Source organism: Nuphar pumila, chromosome 6, assembly GCF_984573655.1.
Source record: "Nuphar pumila chromosome 6, dmNupPumi1.hap1.1, whole genome shotgun sequence".
NCBI classification, from domain to species: domain Eukaryota; kingdom Viridiplantae; phylum Streptophyta; class Magnoliopsida; order Nymphaeales; family Nymphaeaceae; genus Nuphar; species Nuphar pumila.
The window spans coordinates 107,062,659-107,089,670 of NC_143254.1; the positions used below are offsets into that span (position 1 = coordinate 107,062,659).

Consider the following 27,012-nt stretch of genomic DNA (forward strand, 5'->3'; position numbering starts at 1 on the left):
TCTGCATGAGCCTCACAACCGCCTTCGACGTCGGTCCCTCTGTCCGCCCCAACGACCCCTCTAACACCTTCCGCCTCGTCGTCAAGACCGGCATCGGACCCTTTGGCTCCCCCGCTGCCTCCCCGCTCTCCATGAGCATCGAGTTCGACCTCCTCCGCGGCGGCCACGACCCTAAGTTCTTCGTTCGGTTCAGCCTTCGGGCCGACGATTTCTCCATCAAGAAGACGGCCAGATCGTCGGCGATTGGATTCTCTAATGATCTCGACTCCTTCTTTGACCGGAAGACGAGCGAGGGTTTGGAGGTAAACGATCCCTTGAAGGAGAACGGCGGTGGAGAATCGATCGATCGTCTCCGACTAGGGTTCTGCAAAAACAGAGGAGTGGTTGTGGCCAAGCAGCATGACGGATCGACGGTGGCATCCGGATCGTTTGCCGGCGTGATCAACAACCTATTCTCTAGTGTCGAGATACGCGCGAAGAGTGCCTTTCTGGTGAGAAAGCACGTCGTTGTCAGCTTTGGGTGGGGGATTAGGGTTTCGGCGAGGCTGTCATATATCGGCCAGAATCTCACTCAAGAACCTACCGATCTTGGTGATGGGACCCGATTACCATAATAGGATTTGTGTTCGTGTATTTGGCGGCACTCGGGTTGTGGGTTGACGGGTTCGTGTAAACGGGTTGACGGGTTGGCATACCCCTAACACGAACATGACCCGTTTAATAAATGGGCTAGGCAGGTCGACCCATTTAAGCCAAACCCTAACCCGGCTAAGAAGCGAGTTGGTGGGTCGGGTCAGATTTTGCCACCCCTAATTCGTTCCAACTTAGTGAACTTGACCAAATGACAATGTAAAACCGCTAACGGACAGTTTACTTTGGATTTTTTTTTTTTGTTGCTTTTTTTCCTCACGAGCCTATCTGAACTAGACCAGCTCCTGGAAGCGCTCAGCTTCACTTCACCTAGAAATAAGCTAAGCGAGCAGCCTGCCACTCATATTGAGATCAAACCACTGCGTTTGAGGTAAATGACTAGATAACCAAGGAAAGATGAAAGACCCTTTTATTTATGGTATGGAATGAATATTGGCTGTTGGAAGTTGAGACTTTTTCCTATTAACTTCTAAGCCGCTGACTAAAAAGAAAATATTTAAAATTGCAAAAACAACAACATTAACTAAATGAGCTGTGTTTGTGAAGTTGAAGTTAGAAAACAAAATTTCTTATGTTATCACAGCAGCGAGGGAATTAGCGCACCTTCGAATATTCACATTGAACACTTGTCAAGGGTAAATAACACTAGCCAGTAGGAATGCACAAAGAGCCAAGCTAGCTCGGGCTTGCATCGCCTGTTTAAGCTCGGCTCGAACTCGTTCAAAAAATAAATGAGCTGAGCTTAAACAAGAATTCAGGCTTAGTACACATAAACAAGATGAGCTTGAACAGACGGTCAAGCTCGATAAGCCCGATTAAGCTCGGCTCATATAGTTATATATAAAAAAAAAGATTTCACATATGTATACATTTTGTTCACGATATTGTTACAAAGAAAAGTCTTAACTTAGTGGATAAGTCATTTTCATTGGTCATACGTGGAAGTTAGCTTGGGCTCGAATCGGGGTTTCCTCTCTTTAGAAAAGAAGCATTTTACACCAATTTCAAACGTTTAAAAAATCTTTTTAAATTAAAGTTATTCAGGGCTTGACTCAAGCCGATCTCAGGCAAAGGTTGTTCAAACTCAGCTTGAGCTAAAAAACAATCAAGTTTTCTACTCGAGCCGAGCCAGCCTAAGCTCGGCTCAAACCTGGCTAGTGTGCATCCCTACTAGCCAGTTTCCTACGGTGAAAGAAGAAAATTGTATAAACCGTTCCTATTGCAGGGTCGGGTCTGACTTAAAAAGGTTCATTGATTTTCAAACTGATCCATTTATTGAAATTTGGGAATGATATTGTCAACAGGGACCAGTTGGTTGGCACGATCTCTCGTATACATATACATGAGATTAAGAGCTAAATAGGAAACCCCTCAAGTTTATGTCTGCATCTTCTCAAGCTATGCACAGTTGGAACCGCTTCAGAATTTCCATAAAATCCAATGTTGGGCAAGGTCCAACCCAGCTCCGTATATTAATCCGACCCGGATTCTAATCGGGCTTCCTTCTTTTTCACCAAAGGGTTTGGTACCGCTCTGGTCTGAGCCAAACCCGACCCGTTGACAACCAGTGCCGGCTCTACGTCGGATTTGGAGCTCCTCACACAACTGGGTCCAGTTCACGCCAGAGCTTGGTTTTATCAGGTGTTTGAATATAAGCTGTTCTGTGCAAGCTCCCGTGTACGGTGCAGTTGTAGCGGGAAAAGTGGACGCTCAGAACGATCCCCAAACTCAATGGAGTAGGAGGTAAAATACTGTCCCTTTCTTCTGTTCCCATCTTTATCTGAATTTAACCAGAAGTTTCGTCAGCGAAAATCTTTCCTGGAAATAACTTGCTAACTTCAGGAAATGTGCCTACTCCCTCAGCAGGTTCAGATAAACCTAGGTTTTGCTTTTGCCCCAAATTTTAGTTCCGTACATTGTGATTTCATTTAGATTGTACATCTATTTTATTTTTATTTTTTCCAGCCATCTCGGCTCTTGACATCCACGTATAGATTCAATTTGGTTCAATAAAAAATCCAAACAATTCTTCGATGGAATTCTTTGATGAGGGTCAATAGCAGTGATTTTTTTTTTTTTGCTGCTATTGCTCTAATTCTTGCAGCTATTGTCCTATAATTCGCTAATGAAATGGTCTTTGTTGACCAATAACTATAACATTTATAGTTGCTATTAAAGTTACCCAACACCAGCGAGATTACTCACCACAACTGGAAACACTAATAGCGGTGAAATTGTTTTAATGGCGAGATATTTGTAACGCCGCTATAGGCTACCTATATGATATACCATTCTTGTGTTGCCGTTATAGGCTACTTTTAGGTTATACCATTCCTATGTCGCCGTTATAGCTTATAACGGCGAGAATTAACTCACCGTTGTAGGCTATAACAGGGATAATTAACTCGTTGTTATAGGCTGGCTATAACGGCGAGAAAGAGATCTCGCCTATAAAGGCAAGACAGGAATGTCGCCGTTATAGGATATAAACCTGCAAATTAAAAACTATCAATTAGTTTTAATTTTTTTTTATGTTTAAATACTTAAAATATACGCTTCAACAAATACTTCAAATATACTAAAATTAACAACTCAAACATACATTCAACGAAAACAACATTACACTTTAAACATTCAAGTCATTCAACTTCAATCGTACATCCTCAAACATTCAATATACTTCAAACTATTGACATACACTTCAAACACTATGCCAAAAAATACTTATAGTGACGGCTCCAAGTAATCACTATAAGTAAAAAAAAACCGTCAATATAAGTTATAGTGACGGCTTAGTGTCCAACACTATAAGTCTTGTCGCTATTATTTATAGTGACTAATTGAAGCTTTCAATATAAGCTTTTTTGGCCGTCACTATAGGTCCACACAAGTGACACCTCTATGTGTATTGGTGACGGCTATGTCGTCACAAATACAAGTTAATGGTGAAAGCTTGACCTGTCACTAGTTCTTAAATGAACATTAAAAAAAATGAGTATTGGTGATAGCTAAGACTGTCACCAATAGTCATTCAAGTAAAGAAAAAAAATTCCCTCACAGTTGGAAGGTCAACGTGGGGACAACTTAAGAAAACACTCCCACATATTAAAATATTAGAACTATAATCAAGTCCTTAGAATCACATTTCTTTAGTTGTCCAGGATACCCATGCGATATAGCAAATAGGTAAACAACAGTGTAAGACTAAGCTCCTTAAAGGTTATACACAAATATATCCTGAATTCTATCAACAAACAATTTTCTAAAGCATCTCAGAGCATGATGTTCTTATATAATGTGAGCCTAAACCATCAATCAATAAAAATTACCTCCAAAGGATGGATTACAATCAATGCGGCGCATAACTCAGAACTCAAATGTTAGTGACTGTTGAGTTGGAAACATATACAGATTTCACCTGAACAACATAAGCAACAAACACCAAATGATCATAACGAAATCACATAGAACTTCGAAATTAAAAATATCACTAGCAAAGAAAAGCCACAAATTGAAAACCCAATACGGAGAAATTATATCATATGAATGATATATATATATATATATATATATATATAATCACTACAAATCTTTGTAAGATAATACTGCTATAATATGAATATTGAAAGAAGTCCTAACCCAACACTGTTGTAAGCCTGTAATATGAATGGCAATGAGCTTGTATGTAGATCATGTCGAAGAAGAGGAGATTAGACTTGCCAAAACAGTGTTCTCAGCACACAAACACACTTTATATCTAAAATGAAAATGCCTGGGAACAACATAAAAGGAGGAACAAAATTTGTTGGTCTAGACCAAGTCGGTCTGTTAATAGCAGACCCAACTCGGTCTAGATCGAGTTGGTCTGTCAATAGCAGACCCAACTTGGCTTGGATCGAGTCGGTATGCTAAAACAATTAGACTTGACTCGGTTTGGGGTATATCCAGACCAAGTCGGTCTGGTATATTTTTTTTTGTTGGGTTGAGACAGAGAGTGAAACTCTCTATCTCTCCCCTCTCTCTCTGTTATTACGGCCTCCGGCAATCGTAGGGTTGCCGGTGGTTGAGACAGGGCACCCCCTGCCTCCCACTATTAACGTGGCGGCACCGTCGGCAACAACAGTTGACAACGGCAGTCCGCCCCCTCTCCCTTCTATTTTTTTTTTTCTACAATAGTAGGCTGTCAGCAACTGTGTTGTTGGTGGTGAGGGCAGAGGGGTGATCCCCTTTGTGCCTCTCCATTAAGGGTGGCAGGGACAAGATAAATCCCTGTCCCCGCCCCTCTCTTTTTTTTTATCGAGCCGACAATCCCTGTGGTTGCCGATAGTGAGGACAGAGGGAATGCCCCCTCTACACCTCCTCAATGAGGGAGGCAGGGACAGGGAGCGACTCCTTATCTCTGCCTCTCTCTCCTCTTTGACGATGCCCCACCATCGTCGTCGACAATCGTGGTGGTTGCTATTTTTTTTTTTAAAGGAAAGCAAAGAACTGACTTACCTCCTGTCGCTGGTGATGCCTTCCTCGCCACCCCCTTCTTCTCCTCTCTCTCTCTCTTAATGAAAATGAGGCTGAGAAAGAGAAGGGGCCATGGCTTTTACAAACCATGGGTGAAGGGCGTTACTCCTCTCCCATCACCTCTCCTCTTTAAGAGGAGTTTCCCCTCTCCTCACTACCCATACCTAGGAGAAAAAGGGGTTACCCTCTTTACTTGAATGAGGCAGGGGCCCTCTCCCCCATTACCCATTTAATGGGAGAGAGAGGGGTCATGCCCTCTCCATTTTCGTAACTGAACCAGGTGGGTTTTAATCTCACTTGGTAGGCATTATAATTTCACTTTCATTAAAAGAAAATTTATCCTAAATCTTACCTACAAATAAATGAGAAAATTGTGCACGAATGTCTGTTTCACACTCTCATGTAGCTTCATTCTTGTTGTGATGCTTTCATCTTACTAGGACCATCGAAATAACCTTCTTTTTTAATTTATGTTCTTTGAATTCTAAAATCTCTATTGGTTCTTCACTAATACTTAAGTCTTCTTTAATATCCATCATTGATTTGATCGTATTCGGTATGTGCGAAATATCTGACACATATTTTCTTAACATGGATACATGCACAGTGATAGAGATAATGCTAACTGATAGGTTGTAAAACCTATCTTTTTCAAGATTTCAAAGGGTCCAATATATTTTGGACTTAATTTTCCTTTCTTTTTGAACTTCATTACTCCTTTAAAAGGTGATATCTTTAAGAAAATTTGGTCACCTTGCTCGAACTCCAACTTATGTCACCTCTTACCTGCATAACTTTTTTGATGACTCTGAGTTATTAGGAGTCTTTCACAGATGAATTTGATATGCTCTTCCATTTGTCGAACCAATTCTGGTCCTAATGTCTTCCTCTCACCTACTTGGTCCCAACACAGGGACATTCTACAATGCCTCTCATATAAAGGTTCGTAGGGAGCCATACCAATGCTAACCTGAAAATTATTGTTATAGGCAAATTCTATTTATGGCAGAATCTCATGTCAAGAGTCATGATACTCTAATGCACAAGCTCACAACATATTCTCTAGCGTTTGAATGGTCCTTTCCGACTGTTCATCTATCGAATGATGAAAAAGTTGTGCTCATTTTCAATTGTGTTTTCATTGCTTCTTGAAAGCTTTGCCAAAACTTGGAGGTAAATTTCAAATCTCTGTTGGATACAATAGAGTTTCGCACTCTGTGCAATTTCACTATCTCTTTAATAAAGAGACAAGCCAACATTTCAAAGGAACACGTTGTCTTGCATGCGAGAAAATGTGCAGACTTCGTCAACTTGTCGACAATCACCCAGATCACATTTAATCCTTCATTGATCGTAGGAAAGTCTATCACAAAATTCATTGTGATATCTACCTACTTTCGTACAGAGATGGGCAGCGGTTGCAAGAATCCACCCGGTCTCTGATGTTTGATCTTTATTTGCTGACATACAAGGCATCTGCTAACAAAATCAGTAACATCGTTCTTCATTCCATTCTACCAGAAGTTGTTCTTCAAATCCCTATACATCTTCGTATTGTCAGGGTGAATGAAGTACCTAGAATAATGAGTCTCATCTAGAAGTTGTTTCCTAAATTTCTCATCCTTAGCAATACGCACTCAATCTTGAAACCTCAGAATACCTTGGTCATCAACTTTGAAATCTAAAACTTCACCTTTAGATACTGCTAATTTATTTCCTTCAAATTCTTGATCTAAGGGTTGCTTCTCTTGATATTGTCCCAAATTTCAGACCCTAAGGTCGTCTGGACAAACATCAACCGACCTGGTAGACATTACATTTCTACTTTTTGTTCCACAATGCTGACAAGCAGGTTTGATAAGGACAGTCTTATGGCTACTTCTGTTTCCCGACTGAGTGCATCAGCCACTACGTTAGGCTTCTCTAGATGATATTTTGATTGAAATTTATAATCCTTGAGTAGCTCAAGTCATCGCATTTACCTTATATTCAATTCCTTTTGGGAGAACAAATATTTCAAACTCTGGTGGTCAATTTAGACCTCAAATTGTTCTTTGTATAAGTAGTGTTGCCAAATCTTGAGTGCAAACACTACTGCTGCCAACTCCAGATCATGAGTTGGGTAATTCATCTCGTGCACCTTTAATTTTTGAGACGCATACATGGTAACTCTGCTATGCTGCATCAGGACATAACACAATCCTTTATGTGATGCATCGTTATAAATGGTAAAACCGCAAGTGCCTGAAGGTAGAACTAACATTGATGCAGTGGTTAATCACTTCTTTATTTCTTGAAAACTTTGTTTGCATTTCTCGTTCTACTCGAACTTAGCATCTGATGCAATGCTACAGTAGACTCGGTACACACCGATCCACGATCTAGGATTCAAACGGATCCAAATGCATGCGGAAGCTTATACGATGTAGAGTCCGAACAAAACTCTGGAAAAAATAGATTTTCGGGACCTGTGCACTCTGTTTCGACAAAGGTGGTCCAAATAAAAGTTGTGCGTAACTTGCACAGATTTCCAACAAATCTAGACACACCAGATTCGGAGCAGGAACCTCTAATCCACGGACTCGACACCGGGACTGTTAAACAAGTCCAACACAGATTATCAAAATTCAGAGGCAAACTGTTTGAAGGGATTTTCACCCTTCAAACGTTAAAGTTTGCAGAAACTCACAACTGACGAAATAAAGGTCAGATCCAGACCTTTTCAGAACATTAAAGTTTGTAATTTTCTGATGTCTCTACAATCCTCTACGATTTTTTGAATATCCATAATGATATAAAAAAATATTGTTGCAGGAAATGACATTCAAGTATTCAATGACAATAGAAATTGATATTTTCGGAATACAAAGACAATGATTCAATAAAATCACCAAACATGAAAGATGTTAGCTTTTCACAGAATAAAAAAATTCTAATTTTCATGTAGGGGATCTTCAGTTAACGACAAAATACCGAACACTATTAGGAGTGTTCTGAACCAAATTAATAATAGTGGATCATTGTCAGTCTGAGACTTTGACAACAATTTTCAGGGCCTTAAACGACTGAATCATAAAATAGTCTTAACTACAAAGTTGAAGACAATCTTCTTAGCTTTTCGAGAAGCTAAAAAGCATCCAAATCGGATCAGTATCGAGACTGATATAACCATTTCTTTGAAGGTGTCTCTGACAAACTGAGACAACAATTTTACAAAATTTATTGAAATAACGAGTTTTAAATCACACTGAATATTCCGAGAATTAACTTGATTGAGCAATCTGATTTTTAACATAAAAATGATCTAATCATGCATTCAAAAGAGTCAATGAACTAGTCACACTTTCAGCAAGATGAAACGATCAACATAAGTTTCATATGATCAAAGTAAACAAACAAAATAAAGACCCCGCGATTATCCGGTTTGAAGTTGGAATGGCCATCATTGGGAAGCAACCAACGCCACAACAAATGAGTCATGAACGAAGGTGCCGAAATCTCAGCCACCATGAACAAGTTTAGATCAACCTCAACGAATGAAACCACCCATGAGTTCCACTTCTACACTCACAAGGTGATACACAGTTTCACCTTCTTCTCCAAGCAACCTTGCACCAAACATCCACACTCAAAAGCTTTTCTTAAGTATCAACCACACCAACAACTTGATTTTTCTCACTCTAGCACCAGCCACACAACCAAAAACGAAAATGAAGAAGCTCCTCCAACCCCTTGGACGACCTCTCCTAATTAAGGACTTTGCTTACTTGGTCATGGGCCTTCCCAAGCCTTACGCCAAAAATGAGTGTGTCAGCCTCGTTCTTGCCAAGAGCCATTAACTCCATCAACAGTCCAAATTGACTTTTGACTGATCAACATAAATTCAAATGAGTTCCAAGATGAACCACATTAAAGTGGCACCACTAGGGGTGGCAATCGGGTCGGGTTGGCGTGTCAGCATACCTCAACCCGAACCCGACCCGTTTATTAAACGGGTCGGCTGTGGCAAACACGAACCCGACCTGTTTAATAAACGGGTAACCCGACACGACCCGCCAACCCATTTAATAAATGGGTTGGGTCGGGTAAACGGGTTTTCAGGTTTGCGGGTCAGGTTGGCGGGTTGACGGATCGGGTTGGCAGGTTGGCGGGTCGGGTTGACGGGTTGACGGGTCGGGCAGACGGGTTGACCCACCCGCCTAACCCGTTTATTAAACGGGTCAGCCGGGTTGGCGGGTTGGCATACCCCCAACCCGAACCCGACCTGTTTAATAAACGGGTTACACGGGTCGACCCGTTTATTAAACGGGTTGGCTTAAGCCCAACCCGAACCCGCCTAAGAGGCGGGTTGGCGGGTCGTGTCAGAAATTGCCACCCCTAGGCACCACCTAGAACCCCCCTCATGAAGACGGATCAAGATCCGGATCAGAATAGGCTGCGAATTGGATCCTGCACCAACACCAAGAGAGAAGCGAATCTGCAAAAAAATAAAAACTACCCTTGGACCCCATACACCCTCTAGTACCACAAAAAGATCATACAGGGTACCAGAACTATCCGAATCCGTAGAATTTGGTTTCTAAAAACTAAAATAAAAAAAGATTACAAAAAATAATTATTGCTAAAACAAAGTCCAAAATATGATTTCACAATGGAATCAAAACAATAAAAGGAGCACAACGAGCATCGCCTAATTGGGAGATCCACTAGGACCAGGGATGTCCTGCAAGCATGTGGATCACCTTGGGCAGCGATGTCTGAAACGAGTCTGGATATTTGGATTGGGATCCAAATCTGCTTCTGTCGCTGGATGCTCTGCATCAGCATCCTTCTTTGTACTGGGTGAGGGACGACCTAGTCGAGAGAGAGCAACCAACACTCTCAACCTAATGCATCTGACTTCACTCATGAGTTCCTTAACCTGCAACCTCATGACTAATGTGGAGTTTTTTTTATCTCCGTAGTTGGAGATGAGTAATCTTTTGTGCTAAAAAAATTGGTTCCATAGAGCCTAGAGTATTGTTTATCCTATTTATTTAATTAAATATTAAAAAAATTTACAAGTGTTACGACTATGACTTCAAATATAGATTTAGATGTGGAGAAATCCTCAATTACCCTAATGAAGTCATCATCCAAATATGTGAGCATAATACTTTTAGCTATTTTATATTTATTTTTATATTTTTTATATTTATTTTTTTCTACTTCTATAGCAGTACAGGGTCTTGCATTTCTACTTGCAGGACATTCTCAATGCCCTCAAGGTTCAAAACAAGAGGAATCCTCCTCTTTCAAGTTTGAAAATTTGTGTCAGTGAGTTTGTGTGTTTTTGATCATTTTTCTAACTTTTGTTATTATACATTGACAAAATATGATAAAAAATGTGTCAAACATCCAACAAAAGAATAAACAATATAACATTAGCCATGAATACCTAAAATATCATGTTCATAATCAAGAAATACATGATATAAGACATATTTTATCATGCAAATATTAAAAAATATGGAAGAGTATTAGATTCTGACTTATTTCAATCAAAATAGAGGTTTATGAGGTAAATTGCATAAACTGACTATTTTTCTGTAATTTCAAAAAAGTTAGTGTTGGATTTGTAAAAAACATAAAAGACGAAACTCTTAAAAGTAATAAAGATGTAATTTTCAGAAAATCAAAAGTCTGTCTCAGGTATTTTCTGCAGTACATACTCTTTCTAAAATTTAAAATGAGGGCTTTGTTTTGTAAAAATAAAGGACACAAAGGGAAAATTCGCAAACCAACAACAAGAGGGATATAACTGGGATTACTGAAAATATACATGAGCTTATTGGTGATTTTACCTTTGAAAAAAGGTATAAAAACAAAAAAAAATCGGGTTTGAGGAAACCCTAAGCTTAATTTTTTTGTTTTTTTTGTTTTCGCTTCCTTCTTCTGTCGAATCCACCCCTCCCATGTGGCTCTGGCAGTCTCTTCCGATGGATCGAAGGTTTGGTGGCGGAGGACCACCACCACCGACCCAATGACGCCCTTTTCTCGTCAGAAAAGGAGTTACCTACACCCTTGACACCAAAAAATGAGCGAACAAAAAAAAAATGGGTGGCCATCGGGTTGGGCTTCAGGTACCCTGCCCGAATTGGGTCGGGTTTGAGCTGCACTTTGCAGCCCAAGTCCGAATAAAGTCAGGGCGGGCCTGGTCCGATCAGGCCAGCCCATGTGCAAAATGCACAGGGCCCGACAAGACCTATCCATTAACTGGGTTGGGCTTGAAGGGCCTGGCCTGACCCAAGCCCAATTGTGACTGAGTCGGGCTGGGCTTGGGCCTCAATATGGGTCGGGCCTTAATTGGGCCCGGCCAGATTTCCATCCCTAGTCAGACATCATGTGGGCTCATTGAGCTATTTTTGTGTAAGATGATCAAATCAATGCGCAGGTGACGCCTTACCCTGTGGGTGGGACCCACCAAGCTACTTTGCACATGTAAGACTGAATGAATGTCGGTGATAAGAATCCCAAGACTTGGAGTTCGAAATCGTAGGAAATCTGACTGAAGCGTAATATCCAAACATAGTCCCAACAGGAAATTTATTAAAAGGGTTTTGGTGGTTCTTAGGGAGCTCTATGTTTCACGCCTTTTCTTATGAAAGAGATCATCTTTCTTATCTTTTGTAGGAAAGAGGACTTTTTATCTAAGTTGGTTGAAACAGACATTTCATGAGAAATATGTAGTGGGGGACTGGGGTCTAACCTAATAAACACAAAAAAGAACCTTTCTTACCTCTTATGAAAAAACACTTTGCCTCTTGAGCTTCCCTTTCTAAGGAAAGTGGCTTACCTTGGGTGAAACGCAAAGTCTAATGGCGTCCGTCGGTTCAGGGCCGGATCGGATGTCAAACCAAACCCGATCGGTAAAAGAAATCACTTCCTTTAATAACCAGATCCCGAGTCAGTTTATAAGTTTAATTATTTGGATCCAGATCAGACTAATGTCCAAATCTGAATACATTTAAAAGGGACATATCTCACCTGATTAGCTTAAGTAGCTGATCAGTCCGGGTCGGGAATAGTTTTTCTCATCCAAATCCGAATCTGACTCCTGATTATGTTGGATTCGGTAATGCTCACACGTGGATCAAATCCGACCCGTTTACATCCTCAGGTACACCGGGAGAGGGAAAATTCCCGCCTTTCCCAAAACGCCACAACTCCTCCCCTTTTTTCCCCAAATTCCGGCGAGATCTAACGAAGGAAATGGCGAACCACCACCCGACGACGACGGCCGCCGATCTCCTCCGCTCCGGCCGTAAGCTCACCACAGGATGCCGGAATCTCGACCGCTTCCTCGCCGGAGGCATCCCGTGCAGCTCCATCACCGAGTTCGTCGGGGAGAACGGCTCCGGCAAGACCCAGCTCTGCCTCCAGCTCCTCCTCTACTGCCAGCTCCCGCCCTCGCCCTCCGCCTCCACCTTCTACATCTCCTCCGAGTCCCCGGTCCCCCTCCGCCGCCTCCGCCAGCTTGCCGACTCCTTCCTCCTCGGCCTCCCGCCGGGCAGCCGCCCTTCGGCGCCCCCCCTCGATAACGTGTTCGTTCACTCCGTCCAGACGGCCGAAGACCTCCTCTCCCTCCTCCACCGCCTCGACCCGATCCTCCCCCGCCTCCGCCTCCTCGTCGTCGACTCCATCGCGGCGCTCTTCCGGTCGGAGTTCGATGCGTCCTCCGCCGACCTCGTCCGCCGGTCCGCCCTCTTCTTCCGGATCGCCGGCAGGCTGAAGGCCCAGGCGGCCCGGTTCGGCTTCGCCGTCGTCGTGACGAACCAGGTCGGCGACGTGATCGGGCCGGAGGCGGGCGGAGCTCGGCCGCTGGTGTCCTCAGGGAGGAGGGTGTGCCCGGCGTTGGGCCTCTCCTGGGCCAACTGCGTCAACGCGAGGGTGTTCTTGTCAAGGAGCCAGGAGTGTGAGTTCGGGTCTTTGGATCCAAACCAGACCCGAACCCGAAGGAAGATGCAGGTGGTCTTCGCGCCACATCTGCCCGACGGTTCTTCTTGCGAGTTCATTATTGACAGAGACGGTGTCCATGGCTTGTTGGATTAGTGGGTCATGGTCTGTTCTTTCAGATCGGATCCATTTTTTCTTTTTTTGCAATTGAAAAATGAAATTGACGAGGGTATTTTGGTAATTGACAGGCATAATATATGAGCATTCTTTTTTTTATAAAAAAAAATTAGGCTTCTTCGCTCTGCATCTCCGTTGTCTTGAATTCTTTTTTTTTATTCCGTCTTTGCCTATATGCAAAGGAAATCAAAGATTGATTCCCTTATGTTGCACCATCACACAAGTTTTTTTTTTTTTAAAGGCAATATGGGGTTTGCCAGTGTCAGGTGCTTAGATACAAAAAGCTCTGGCAAGGTAGTGCATGAGTGTATGCATGCACAAGCACAATGAAAGTAAGAATGCATAAAACTTTTTTTATAACTTGTAAGTAGAGTCCATAAAGAAGGAGACATAGAGGCCCAATCCACAAAGTTATTAAACTAAAAGGCCATATACAATACTTGAGAGTGCCAAAAATGTATATACATTATAAATAAAAGGTGAAAACATGGCAGTCCGAAATACACTCATCCGCTTAAATTGTTATAGTCATTGATGCCAATTGTTTATAGTAGTCCTCTATAAGTTGATGATGCTAAAACATATGAGTAGCTTTCTTTCATGTAGTTTCACATTTTGGTAGACATTTTTATTATACCAAGTACTTTTTTACTTTGCCGAGATAGTTGTTGGAGTAGTCGAGAATAACTTTTGGTTCTCTGTTTGGGATGCTGACCGTTGATGGTGTACATTGTGGAATGGTAGCACGTTGTGGCATGCTCTGTTGAGGGTCTCCTTCGTCTTCATGAATCAACTTCAGGTTGCATATATGAAAGACCGGATGCTCTTGAAAATTTGATGACAAGTTCAACTGGTACACCAAGTTTTCAACGCGCTTGGTGATGGTGAAGAGGTTGTCATACTTGCAAATGAGGCCCCGATGGTGGTCTCAAAAGATAGTTGTGTGATCAAGGAAGAGATTCACCAACACCTTATCTCCAACATATAATTCTGCTATCGACGCTTTTCGCTTGATCATTTCTTCATGCGCTTGGTTGCCTTGTTCAAATATGCATTTGCTAACTATGTCTGATCCTGCCAGTTTTTTACGAACTGGTATGCATAAGGTGCTTTGCCATGTCCTCGCACAGTAAAACAGTGTGGAGGCTGCGACTCTTGTTCGATTGCAACTTCGAATAGACTATGGTCGGATAACTCACTCTTTTAGAAGTTGTAGCAGAATTGAGTAGCATCAAGTAAATCAACCCAATTTCTTTGATTGGAACTGACAAAATGCTACGGATATTTCTCTAGCATGTCATTGATTCTCTCTGTTTGCTCACCGATTTGGGGTGAAAACTTTTGCTGAAATGCAAGTTTGTCTCTATCAAGAAAAATACTTCTCGCCAAAATTTGCCAATGAAGTGGGCATCACGATCACTAATGACACTCTCGAAAATTCCCCAATACTTGATCACATTCTACACGAATAATTTTACGATATCAGCAACTAAGCAGGTGGCAAGGGCAGGCACAAAGATGACATACTTCAAAAACTTATCCACAACCACGTAGATAAAATTGTAACTTTGAGATTTTGGCAAGCTCACAATGAAGTCCATGGTTATGCACTCTCACAGACGACTTGGCATAGGTACGGGCTCCAATAATCCACCAGGTCTTTAATTTATGAGCTTATCTTGTTGGCAGATCAAGCAAGTCCGTACATAAGCGTCCACATCGTTGCATATCTGTGGCCAATAAAGCACATATTCTAACAATGCCGAAGTCCTTTGTTGTTCTGGGTGACCCACCCAGGTGATATCATGGCACTCGTGCATTAAGCGTCATTTGCTTCTCCATCTTCTCAAGCGTTTCATACACAAGTGAGTACAAATCGCTATTCTCATTCTTTACGTTCTTTTTTCCTTCTTTTTCAGAGGTGCTTTGGTCACTTGTTTTATATAGAGAAGGAAAACTTGAAGATGTGACCAGGCTTTGTGTTTTGGCCCATCAATGAATAACTTGTGGATCACTTCCTTTGTTAGTGGATGCAGTCTTTTGCTTCAGACTATGCGTCTAAGGACACCATTGGGGTTGTAGACCTCTACAATTGTGAACACAGAAAGGTGTTCATCTAGTCACCTTCATACTTTAAAAAGATCTTGTCCATCTTCGTTTGGACAATGGAAAAAGTCACACAACATGGGTTGTGTCTGTATATGTAGTTAGTAAACTAGCAAAGCAGCCATCGCATGTTTGGCTTTCTTTACGGTGGTGCCGCTTAGGCTTAATTAGGTTCGGGCTTACCAAATAAGGCCTAGCTAGCACACCTTCAAACTTTGGTTAATGCCTGCATAAATGCATCACCAAGCTTTTCTTGGTCTAGCAAGATGAATGAGTTTGGGTCTTCATTATGTAAAAGACCATACAGATGCTTCCACATCCAAGTAGGGGTGTCAAGAGGTAGGGTTTGACCCGGACCCGATCCGTACCATACTGGGTTTGGTGATAAACAAGAAGGTCTTAGAATTTGGGTCAGACCCATAGAGCTATGGTTTGTGAAATTTCTTACTAGACCTGAGCCCGACTAAGATCCACAATTTTTTAATATAAAAAAGTGAAAAAATATTAGTTTAATGGGTATGGTCTGGGTCTGGTTCATAGAATCCTTATAGGATCCCAGTATGGTTTCTCTTAAGGTAAGTCTGATTAAACTCGGTTCTGGACTCAGAACAATTATCTCAAATCAGGTCTGGGTTAGGTTCCACCTGGGTCCAAGGGACCTGGACAGAAAACTGTCCAAGGTACTTTGGATGCCGTCCATCATCTAAATGAACAGCAACCAAGAACCAACAAGGGCTTCTTGTTTTGGATGAATCTCAGCCGTCTATTTTTTAATCGCTGTCATGAAAGTGAACATCGTCCAAATGGGGGCTATCCTTTTTTACAACTTTTGGATGCCATTCATCTTGATGATGGACGACATCCAGGCAACCTTGGACAATTTTCTGTCCAATGGATTCAAATGGAATCTCAGCTGATCTACTGGATCAGGCTATCGAAAATCAACTGGTGCTAACAAGCCCATTCTTAACAAGCATAAGCAAAAGATTGGAGTGAAGATGACTATTTGATGATGTATGAGTACCGCTTACCAGACACCAACAGGAACACAAGCAGAACAATTCAGTGACGGTGATGCTCTCTCTCTCTTAATGTTATTTCTCTTCTAATATAGATACACAGCAGGAGTCTGTGATTTAACTTATCTTCGCCTCTTGCTAATTATAATAACGAAATGTCTTTTGGAGTTGGATGATTGTGAACTATACAAAGTGTGCAAGCTGCCTGAGAAGAATGAAGATAAACGTGAAACCAAAGATCAGAGGAACGAAGAAGCAGGATAATTTGTAACGCGCAATGAAACTAATAATGCCAACATCTCCGGCAAGGAGGCGACTGACAGAAACGTGAATCGAGCATCGATCAGTCAGGAACCCAGTTTTTCAGGTGGGGCAGCTGATGTAGGGGCTCCACCTGTAAATGGTGCAGGATTGGAATCTCATGATTTTTCCGGGAGATGATGGAAGGAATGACGAAACTAGTGCTATCAACTTCAGCAAGTTGATGACTGATGCATCGAATTAGAAACAAAGTTTCTCGGTTGGGGCGGCAGACCCCAAAGTACTCGTCGAGGGTGTAAGATTTGAAACTACTCATGATTTTGCAGATCCCAATATGAACTTTCAGTTTAGAATTAGATCAAGATATTTGCTTCAGTTTAAAAAGTCTAGAGAAGATCAAGATTTTCTTTGAGAAACCGTACAGAGCAGTGGGAGGTTTCAAGGGGGGTTATTATCTTGCAAAGCAGGTTATATGTCCCCCCCAACCGGGCCGGTACTGAGATCTCATGTTCGGGGCTTCCAAATAGCGTCACGTATACGATCGAGACCGGCATGGTTCCCGATGACCGTCCGCATCATACTGCATCGTAATTTGGTGCCGCAACAAAGACTTAAGTACCCTTTACCGCCATTCGCTTCATCTTCTTCGAACTGACATAAATATCCTCTTTCTAGAAAACTGAACCGTCGGTTCGTGAAAAGGACAAAACTGCCCTCCATCGTTATCGCGCCAACGAACGTTCCGCAGAGTTTGCGTATGTAGCAAGCGTTATGTTGTAGGATTCAAATAGTTCAAAACAATTCATTCTCGCTCTAAGCACTCTACCGGAGATTCTTTGCTTTCATCTGGAGTCGTCGAAGCATCCTTTCCCTTTGTTCCAGAGCATCTGTTTCCGTCTTACCGCTGCTTACTCTACAGTTGGAATATCCAAATTCTCATCGTTTCGGTGAGTTTCGTGTAACGTTGTGTTTCTTCAATATGAAGATTGCTTCTTATACAACGATTTGTTTCTTATGAACCCAAATATTCCGACGATTTCTAATCATGATGATCGTGTAATGTGTTGTGCAGGTTAGCAATGTCTGCGCCTCATCAGATTAGAGATATCCCGTCGTTTTATGGGTTGTCTATTAGAGAAGTGATCCGCCAGTCTCATCTATCTAAGGTTTTTGAAAGATACCAAAATATACTTAAGATTGAGAACGATGAAGACAGAGAAAAAGCCTTAGAATCGTATTATGCGGAGGATTATCCATCAGATATCGAGGCTACGAACCAAAGGAAGAACTCTGAAGAATGAAAGATGCAGAACAAGGATGACGAAGAGAAGGCAAAGACAAAAAATATTGATGAGAATTTGAAAAGAAGGCTGAGGATTGACGCACGGATGAGGGAAAAGAGGAAGAAAGTCAAGTCTTCCATGAGGCAAGTCTCTCCTCAAAAATACCGCAGATGCTAAACATCGAAGCGTTCAAGTTTCCCAAGTTGGGGGATCCAGGGAAAGGAACCTTACAAAGTGCACACAGTATAATCTTACCATCAATTGTCGCTAGATGGCCGAGGCTTAAGAACTTGGCAATCCTCGGATTTGCAGCATAGATAGCATATGCTGTAGTCTTTGGTCCACACCCCTATCAGCATACTCCTTTCAGCACCCACATTTCCAAAATGTTTGCAGACCCAGACTTCCCTGCTGCTCCACACTAACAGAAGCGTCCTCCCTCTCTCACAGTTTGGCATGCACCCCGTATCTACGCTGCTTTATACTTCAATTTCCAATACAGCCAAAAGGCTCGGGTCGGGTCGGACTGATCACTGCTCAATAGGGTTGTAAACTAGGGCTGTCAATGGGTTGGATATCCTCATTGAAACCTACCCAAATAACATGCCATTGGGGTTGCTGCACATGTATAAGCCTGTAACCCTAGATTCATTAACGGTTGTTAGATAGATGCATATACATGTTTAACGGTGCAGTCTATATCAGACTTTTAAGACCCAGGTATGGTTTTCTTTATAATGGGTCTAATCAAACCCAGTCCGGACCTGATACAGATAGTGTAAAAAGATAGATCCAAGTTGGACCCGCTTAGCTCTGAACCAGAACCAAACCATTGATAATTGTTTCCTATTAAGAGAGGCGACTAACCGTCGTTTTTTTTTCTTTTGAAAGGCAAGCTGGGGTTAGGCAGACCCCTAACAGTTATATAATTAACGATACCATTGGGATTTGAACTTGCAACGTCCCAACACAAGGTGACATGCACTAGCTGCTCCTACCAGACAACCGGAGCGCCCCCCCCCCCGGTTGGTAACTAACCGTGGTTATGCTTAATTAAAAAAACATTTTTTCCTTTTTTTTATAAAGAAAACAGGGGTACGGCTAAAACTGGGTCGGACTCAAAGGATCCCATTAATATATGGAGTCAGGTATTGTGTGTGAAATTTCATGCCAAACCCGGGTTCTACCTGAGTTTTGCTTAAGACCTGTTATTTTCAGTACAAAAAGGGTATGAACCGGGTGTAGTTTATGTAAATTCTTATAGGGTCCGAGTATGATTTTTCTTATAGTAGACCTGATAGGGTCCAGGTCCAGACCTGGTACCCACACCTCAAAAAAAATCCGGGTTCAGACTCACCTGGGTCTTGACACCCCTACCTATGTCTCACGCCAATGTTGTGGGTATTGTTGTGAATCTGCCTGAATTGGCTTAATTTTTAAATAATTTCTAAAAACGGTTTAAAATAGTTTTTGATATTTTGAACATTATTTCAATATTTTTTTCTGACATGTTAAAAGGTTGTCATTCAGATCGATTCAGTTCAGAATCGGAATCAGCCGATTCCCTGAATTCGTTTGCACAATTCACGGTCCGATACAATTTTGACAACACTGGTTCACACTTATAAAAAGGAAAATATGAAAAAAAAATTGAACTCCTAAATCTTTTCATATTTTTTTTACTCTAGTATATAATTATATATGTATAGAGTAATGGTTAGTGCTAAATGTTTTTTTCAGGTTCTTTTGTTTAATTTTTAAATTCTGACCATACAGATGTGATGTTCGATTCCGGTACATGTGTGGGATTTTATAAGGTTCAAAAAGTCATCGGTCTAAAATCTTTATAAAATTTTTAAAATCCAAATATCATTTTTTTCATAAAAAAACACATGATTCAGGTGTGGATTCCTCTTAAATGAACCATGCCTAACACATTTATGGGGTCAGAACTCCCAAAAAAAATACTGAAAGATAGAAAAACCCATTTAGCACATATTATTTAGCATATTTGATTTAGCACCTGCCCATTACTCGTATAAAGTATCAGCAATAGGTAGGTGCTAAATGAAATATGTAAAAATGATGCGTGTTAAATGTGTTTTTTCAGGTTTTTCATTTTATTTTTTAAATTCTGATCGTACAAATGTGATTTATGTACTTGATTTTATAGGGATACGTTGTTGAAGTGTTCATTTTGTAAGAAAATTGAACTTTTCAATCTTTTCATATATTTTTACCCTAGTATATAAGTATAAATGTATAAAGTAATGGGTAGGTGCTAAATGATACATGCTAAATAGGTTTTTCAGGTTTTTTAATTATATTTTTAAATTATGACCATGATCTATGTACTTGATTTTATAGGATCAACTCTTCAAGTGTTCGATGCCGGTACATGGTTGGGATTTTATATAGTTCAAAAAATCCAAAATCTTTGTAAATTTTCTAGGACCCAAATATCATTTTTTTCATAAAAAACGCATGATTCAGGTATAGATTCTTCATAAATCGGCCATGCTGAACACATTTATGGGGTTGGAACTGCAAAAAAGAAAAATACTGAAAGAGTAAAAATACCGATTTAGCACGTATTATTTAACGTATTTGATTTAGCATCTACCCATTACGTATAGAGTATGAGCAATGGGTAGGTGCTAAATGATGTTAAATGATGCCTGCTAAATGTGTTTTTCAAGTTTTTTTGTTTTATGTTTACAAATGTGAACTATGTACTTGATTTTATATAGAGATCAGCTCTTTAAGTGTTGTTTTTTTTTTGAAGGTTGGAAAAGAAAACTTTTTTTTTTAATTTATTGTAAGAAATTTCCCTACACCGTGAAAACCACGAAACCGAGATTTGGAGTTGTGACATTGGATCGGATTAGGATCTGGCAGCGGGTCGCTCAACAGGGTCCGGGTCTGATTGCGTTGGAAGTTTGAACCCACATCCAGTTAGCTCCCGTTGGGTTGTACATAAACCCGACCCGGTCCATTTACTTGTCAGCCTCTCTGCGTCTGAGACTGACGGTTGAAGTCGTCCGTCTTCGCCATGATCGGCGAAGCTATGTGGATGCAAGATCACGAAAATCACGATTTTTGCAGTTCCCGAATTTTCCCTTCTCATGGTTTCCCTGCCATGAACGTGAACTACCGAAGATGGGTCTGACGAGGAGAAGAAGGAGAGAAGAACCAGAAGGGAATCGTAGAGAGAGCGATGGCGGTGGCCTCTGTGGTTTCCGCACCCTTCGCGTTGCGAGCGCGTGGGCGAAAATGGGTCGTTGGTGTCGAGATTCTTCGATGTTTCTTCTGCTACGCTGCGCGAAAACCCATCTCCCACGCTCAAAGAGATTGGAGTCCCGACGGAAACGTCTCTCGGGCCAACTACATGATCACCAAGTTGAGCCGAGAAGGCAGGGTTTCGGACGCGCGCCAAGTGTTCGAAGAAATGCCTGAACGAGATGTTGTATCGTGGACGGCTATGATCTCGGGGTATATAAAATGTGGGCTGGTTGGAGAGGCTCGGGCTCTTTTCGACCGGGCGGGAAGGAAGAACGTGATCACTTGGACCGCGATGCTCGCTGGGTATGTGCAGGCGAAGCGGGTCTTGGAAGCGGAGAAGCTATTTGGCGAGATGCCGGAGAGGAACACCGTTTCTTGGAACACCATGATTGCAGGGTTTGCCCAGAACGGCAGAATCGATCGTGCCCGTGAACTGTTCGATGAAATGCCCCTGAGAAATGTGGTTTCGTGGAATACGATGATATCGGCACTGGCTCAGTGTGGGAGAATCGAGGAGGCTTTGGATCTTTTCAAGAGGATGCCGAACAGAGACGTGATTTCTTGGACCGCCATGGTTGCAGGTTTGGCACAGAATGGTAGGATCGATGATGCTAGGCTGCTGTTTGATAAAATGCCTGAACGAAATGTTGTGTCCTGGAATTCCATGATTGCTGGTTATGCACAGAATTCACGCCTGAAGGATGCTCAGACGCTTTTCGATGAGATGCCAGAGCGAGATGTGGCTTCTTGGAATAATATGATAACGGGATACATCCAGATTGGTGATATGGAAATGGCGCGACGGCTATTCAATGAAATGAGTGAGCGGAATGTGGTCACTTGGACAGCAATGATAATGGGTTACTCAGAATGTTGTCACAGTGAAGAAGCAATAAAGATGTTCTCCAAGATGCAGAGGGCTGGTATTAGTGCCAACCAGGGTACATTCGTTAGTGTTCTTGGTGCTTGTAGCAGTCTGGCTGGGCTGGGTGAAGGAAAGCAGATCCATCAAATTGTTTGTAAAACTAGATACCACTTGAATTCATTTGTTGACACAGCATTGATCAGTATGTATGCAAAATGCGGAGAAGTTGAAACTGCCAGACTGATTTTTGATAGGGCAGTGCAGAAGGATGTGGTTTATTGGAATGGGATGATTGCTGCTTATGCACATCATGGCCATGGAAAAGAAGCAATTCAAATCTTTCATGAAATGCTGGACTGTGGATTTGAACCAGATGATGTTACTTATGTTGGAATTCTATCTGCTTGCAGCCATGCTGGCATGGTTGATGAAGGATTGAAGCTTTTCCGCACCATGATCAGAAACAAATCGATAAGAGTGCGGGAAGATCACTTTGCTTGCATGGTGGATTTATGTGGCCGTGCTGGCAGGCTTGAAGAAGCTGTCAATTTTATAAAACGTTTGGAGATTAAGCCTACGGCATGCATCTGGGGTGCACTCCTTGCTGCTTGTACTCTCCATGGAGATCTAAGAACTGGGGAGTATGCAGCAAAGAGACTTCTAGAAGTGGAACCGGAGAATGCAGGGACATACCTTTTGTTGTCAAATATTTATGCTGGAGCTGGAAAATGGAAAGAAGCTGCAAGTGTGCGGTTAAAGCTAAAGAACAAAGGGTTGAAGAAGCAGCCAGGATGTAGTTGGATTGAAGTGCAGAACAGGGTACATGTGTTTGTTGCACGCGACAAATCTCACCGCCAAGTCGATGAGATATACGATTTGCTTCAGATTATACATGGACAGATGAAAAGAGTTGGATACATGCCTTGTAACAAAATTCTTTCATCCTATGACCTAATAGAGTGATTCTTTTTATTTTTATTTTTAAACAGTTTTGGTGCTTCAGATCATGGCAACCAGAGTGATTCAAGGAGTTGCAAATACCTCATATTTTTAAGAGGAGCTCAAATAGGTATTTTGGAGGAGTTGAGTCAGCTGATTTCCAGCAAAAAATCTTGACTCCCTCTAACTCCTCCCAAACATCAGCCAATTACTCATATTCAGTGCCATGTCATATAACGGACTCCGGTTACATCCCAACTCCAACGACAAGCTCCCAAACAGGGCCCAAGTAAAGCAAGAAGTGAGTATTTAGAAAATACCTTCAAGCAAGAAACATGTAAGAAGCATAAGAGGAACCAAGCAAGACGCAACAATGAAAGTGAATAGAAAATATAGAAAATGATCATACTGTACGGATAATTTGACCCAATTCCTTAAAAATCCTATAATTTTTTATATTATTTCGATGTTCAAACTCATAAATATTTGACATCATTAGAACCCTTTTACCATTCACAACTGCAAATTGAGACCTTTTTACCATTCACAACTATGAATTGAGGCCTTATTATGATAAAATTGTATCGTCCGTTGACTAGGTTTAACTCCCACTTAAATCCAAAATCACAGTTTTTTTTTTATGCGGACCTCACAAACTCGCATAAATTTATTTGTAAATTTTAGGTGAAAATGAAATCACCAAAATTGCAAATATCCTACACTTTTGCATATAGGTCAATATTTCGCATAAATATATTTGTGAAACACCTTTCATAAATATCCTACACTTTCACATATACTTCTCAAAATCGCATAACTTTACGTGAGAAACTCCACTTAAAAGGAACCAACAAAATCTCAAATATCATACTTAAATATTTGTGAATTTTTTATTATATATGCTTTTTCTTAATATTTATGATTTTGTCGAATTATATATATACTCATTTTTTGTTTGAGGGTTTCTTATTTTCATTTGTATCTGCAAAGAACTTCTTTCTAGAACCCTTATGGTGATTCCTACATTTAGAGGAAGTTATGGTATCATCTTTGTGATCGAATTCCCCATCTTAAGGTTTGAAAGATGAGTTTCATATAATAAAAATGAAAAGTATATATGATTTTGTTGGTTTCCGTTAAGTGGAGTTTGGCCGCAAGGGTTTTATAGAGATTTTTTTTGCAGACACAAACGAAAAGAAACCCTCAAACAAAAATGAGAATATATATGATTCGAAAAAATCACAAATATTAAGAAAATTTGCATATAATAAAAATTTTATAAATATTTAAGTATGATATTTATGATTTTTTTGTTCTCTTTAAGTGGATTTTCACACATAAATTTATACGATTTTAGGAAGTATATGCAAAAAAGTATGATATTTACGAGAGGTGTATTGCAATTATATTGATGCAAAATATTTACGTATATGCAAAAGAGTAGGATATTTGCAATTTTGGTGGTTTCAGTTTCACCAAAAATTTGCAAATAAATTTATGTGAGTTTGTGAGCTCTGCATAAAATAACCTATGATTTTGGATTTAAGTGGAAGTTAGACCTAATCATATAATTTTATAGCAATAAGGCCTCAATTCATAGTTGTAAAGGGTAAAAGGGTCCTAATGATGTCGGATACTTGCTATTTTGAACATTGAAAGAATATAAAAAATTATAAAAATTTTAGAAAATCATGTCAAATTATTCATACAGTACAGTCATTTTTTATAGGAAATACATAAAAAATAAAAGGAAAGACAGAACGACCTTTTTATTCAAATGTAAAAGTACTCAAATTAATATATGTAAATTTATAATTAAAATATAATTTTCTACTATTATTCAGAGATAAAAAATGCATTTCAACATCAAAAGATTTCAATTTCATATTGAAAAACCAAGATTTTCATTTTCCGAAAGCCAGCTTTTCATAAAGTTTTTTAAAGTACAAAAAAAAAAAATATGATTGAAAACTTTCATACCAAACTTGATCATGTATGGGTAAAACAAAGTAGAAATTGAAAAAAAGAGAAAGAATAACATAGTTGTTTAATGTGGTTCGGACTTACATCCACGATCTGAAAAAGAACCTCTTCTTCACTATATGATTGTAATCAACTCATTCATCATCTTTATACACGATGAGCTGAACAAAACCAAAGACAAAAGTTTACAAAGAAAACATGGATCCACAATAGGTAGTTTTTCGTCTTTGATATCTGCTTGTTGGACTGCCTTAAACATTTTTTCTGCTTGCTTAATTTGAAAAGGCTTGTGAAAGGTAACATTGGGACTAAAATCCGTAACGTTGGTACTAAGATTTGTTTCCAGCATATTTTTATCTTTCTCAAAAATAAGCTGGTAATTCTTTCTTTTTTTGTTCTTGAATTTCATTTCTCTTGCTTACCATAGTTGTGCCACTATGTTGGCATGGCTGAGCATGCTTAGTTGTCTCATCTTGTTGGCTTACCATAGTTGTGCCACTACATTGTTGGCTCATCATAATTGGCTGAGTATGCTTAGTGGTCTTATCTTTTTGGCTTACCATAACAGGCTTATTCTGATCTTGAGCATGTTTCTTTCTTTATCTGTCATGCTTGCCTGACTAGTCCTTACTGTGTTGGCTTACCATTTCTTGTTTGTATTTCAACATAATAATCACAATTTGACTTGGGGCTCTCTTCTTTCCTTCAAGAGAGTAATTTAAATTTGAATCAAGGTGTCAATCAATAACATTAATCTTATTAGAAATCATGCTTTCATCTCATGGAAGCCAAGGTTAGTACTCTTTTCTCTTTTCTCTTTAGAAATATTGTTCTTGACAAAATTTTAAGTAATTTTGTTTAATTTCTTCAAATCAGGGTGTAAATGTATTAGGACAGCATAAATTGGGTCTGTTGCGACGATAAACAGGTTTGAGTGCAATAGGTGTCCAGGTTACATTGGTTTGAGTATATATTATTGGGTATATAAACATATCAGTACATAAGTGTTTAAGTATAATGTAGGTTAGAGAATATGCCATTTTGCCGTATAATGCAAAGGTTTTCATATGACTGACAAGGTGTACATCCACTTGAGTTTTAACTAACATTTCCCAGGAACCCGTCCAAATTTCAATCGAGTATGTACTTTGTGCGACCTATCCCAAATGATGTAGGTTATATGTTCCCCCCCGAAACACGCAGGTGCATGTTCTTGGGTCAGAATGAGCGCCACATATGTAAGCACGTGGGGCTCGTTTCCCTATGTGTGTCGGCATCACTTAGCATCGGAGTCCGGTTTGTTTACAAAGACTTAAGTACCCTTTCCCGCCATTAGTGTCATGAAACGACGCTTTGAGTAAAGGATAAAAATGTCCTCCCGCCATAAGAGAGAAAGAGTTAAAATCATCATTGTTTTCGTCCTAAGGAGTAAATGATTCAGCTTTAACAGGAGCTCCTCGCAATATGTCGCTCTAAACGTTTTGTCTCATCCTTTGACGATGCACCATCTGCTGTAACAGGAGCTTCCTTTGATAATGCAGCCTTTGATGTCATCTGCTGCCGCGGAATTACCCTTTGTCGCCGTATGCTGCCGTCGGAGCACCCTTTTTCGTCGTCTACTACACTCGGAGCACCCCTTTTTACTGTCTACTGTCATCGAAGGGTAGTCGGAGCATTGTTGCCACCATCAGCTGCATCTACTTTCTAGGTGTTTCTCCTCCACTGTCAGATTAGCAAAACTTGTGTCTTTTCGATGAGTTTTGTGTAAGGTTTCGTTATGTAAACAAATCGATTTTCATTATGTAAATCTGAATGTTAAATCTTACAACTGGTTATATTATTCATGCTAAATAACACCTATTTTCATACTAAAATAAATTGATTTGAACCTATCCACCTTCTGAGCCTAAAAAAACAGTTAGCATGATTTGTTCTTATGAAGACCAAACATTACAATGATATTTACTTATGAAGGCTAAATTTTTACAATGATTTA

At 40.4% G+C, this 27,012-nt stretch overlaps 2 protein-coding genes across 2 annotated transcripts; both read left to right on the plus strand.

Annotated features, from left to right (window-relative positions):
- The first annotated feature begins 5 nt into the window (after window positions 1-5).
- On the plus strand, window positions 6-13,283 carry XRCC3 (homolog of X-ray repair cross complementing 3 (XRCC3)). The gene is given in 3 exon segments (XM_090009619.1): window positions 6-591; window positions 12,415-12,458; window positions 12,460-13,283. Coding segments are annotated over 3 exon segments (1,428 nt in total). The 3' UTR covers window positions 13,258-13,283.
- A 7,675-nt stretch (window positions 13,284-20,958) lies between these two features.
- Window positions 20,959-23,072, plus strand: LOC149835582 (uncharacterized). Its single transcript, XM_090010585.1, has one exon. The coding sequence runs from the start codon at window positions 21,165-21,167 to the stop codon at window positions 23,055-23,057; it is 1,893 nt and encodes a 630-aa protein (XP_089866711.1). The 5' UTR covers window positions 20,959-21,164; the 3' UTR covers window positions 23,058-23,072.
- Window positions 23,073-27,012: the final 3,940 nt, after the last annotated feature.

Bases quoted from the DNA above. Each gene is read 5' to 3' on its own strand.
- LOC149835582 (XM_090010585.1), top strand. From the start codon at position 21,165: ATGGCGGTGGCCTCTGTGGTTTCCGCACCCTTCGCGTTGCGAGCGCGT.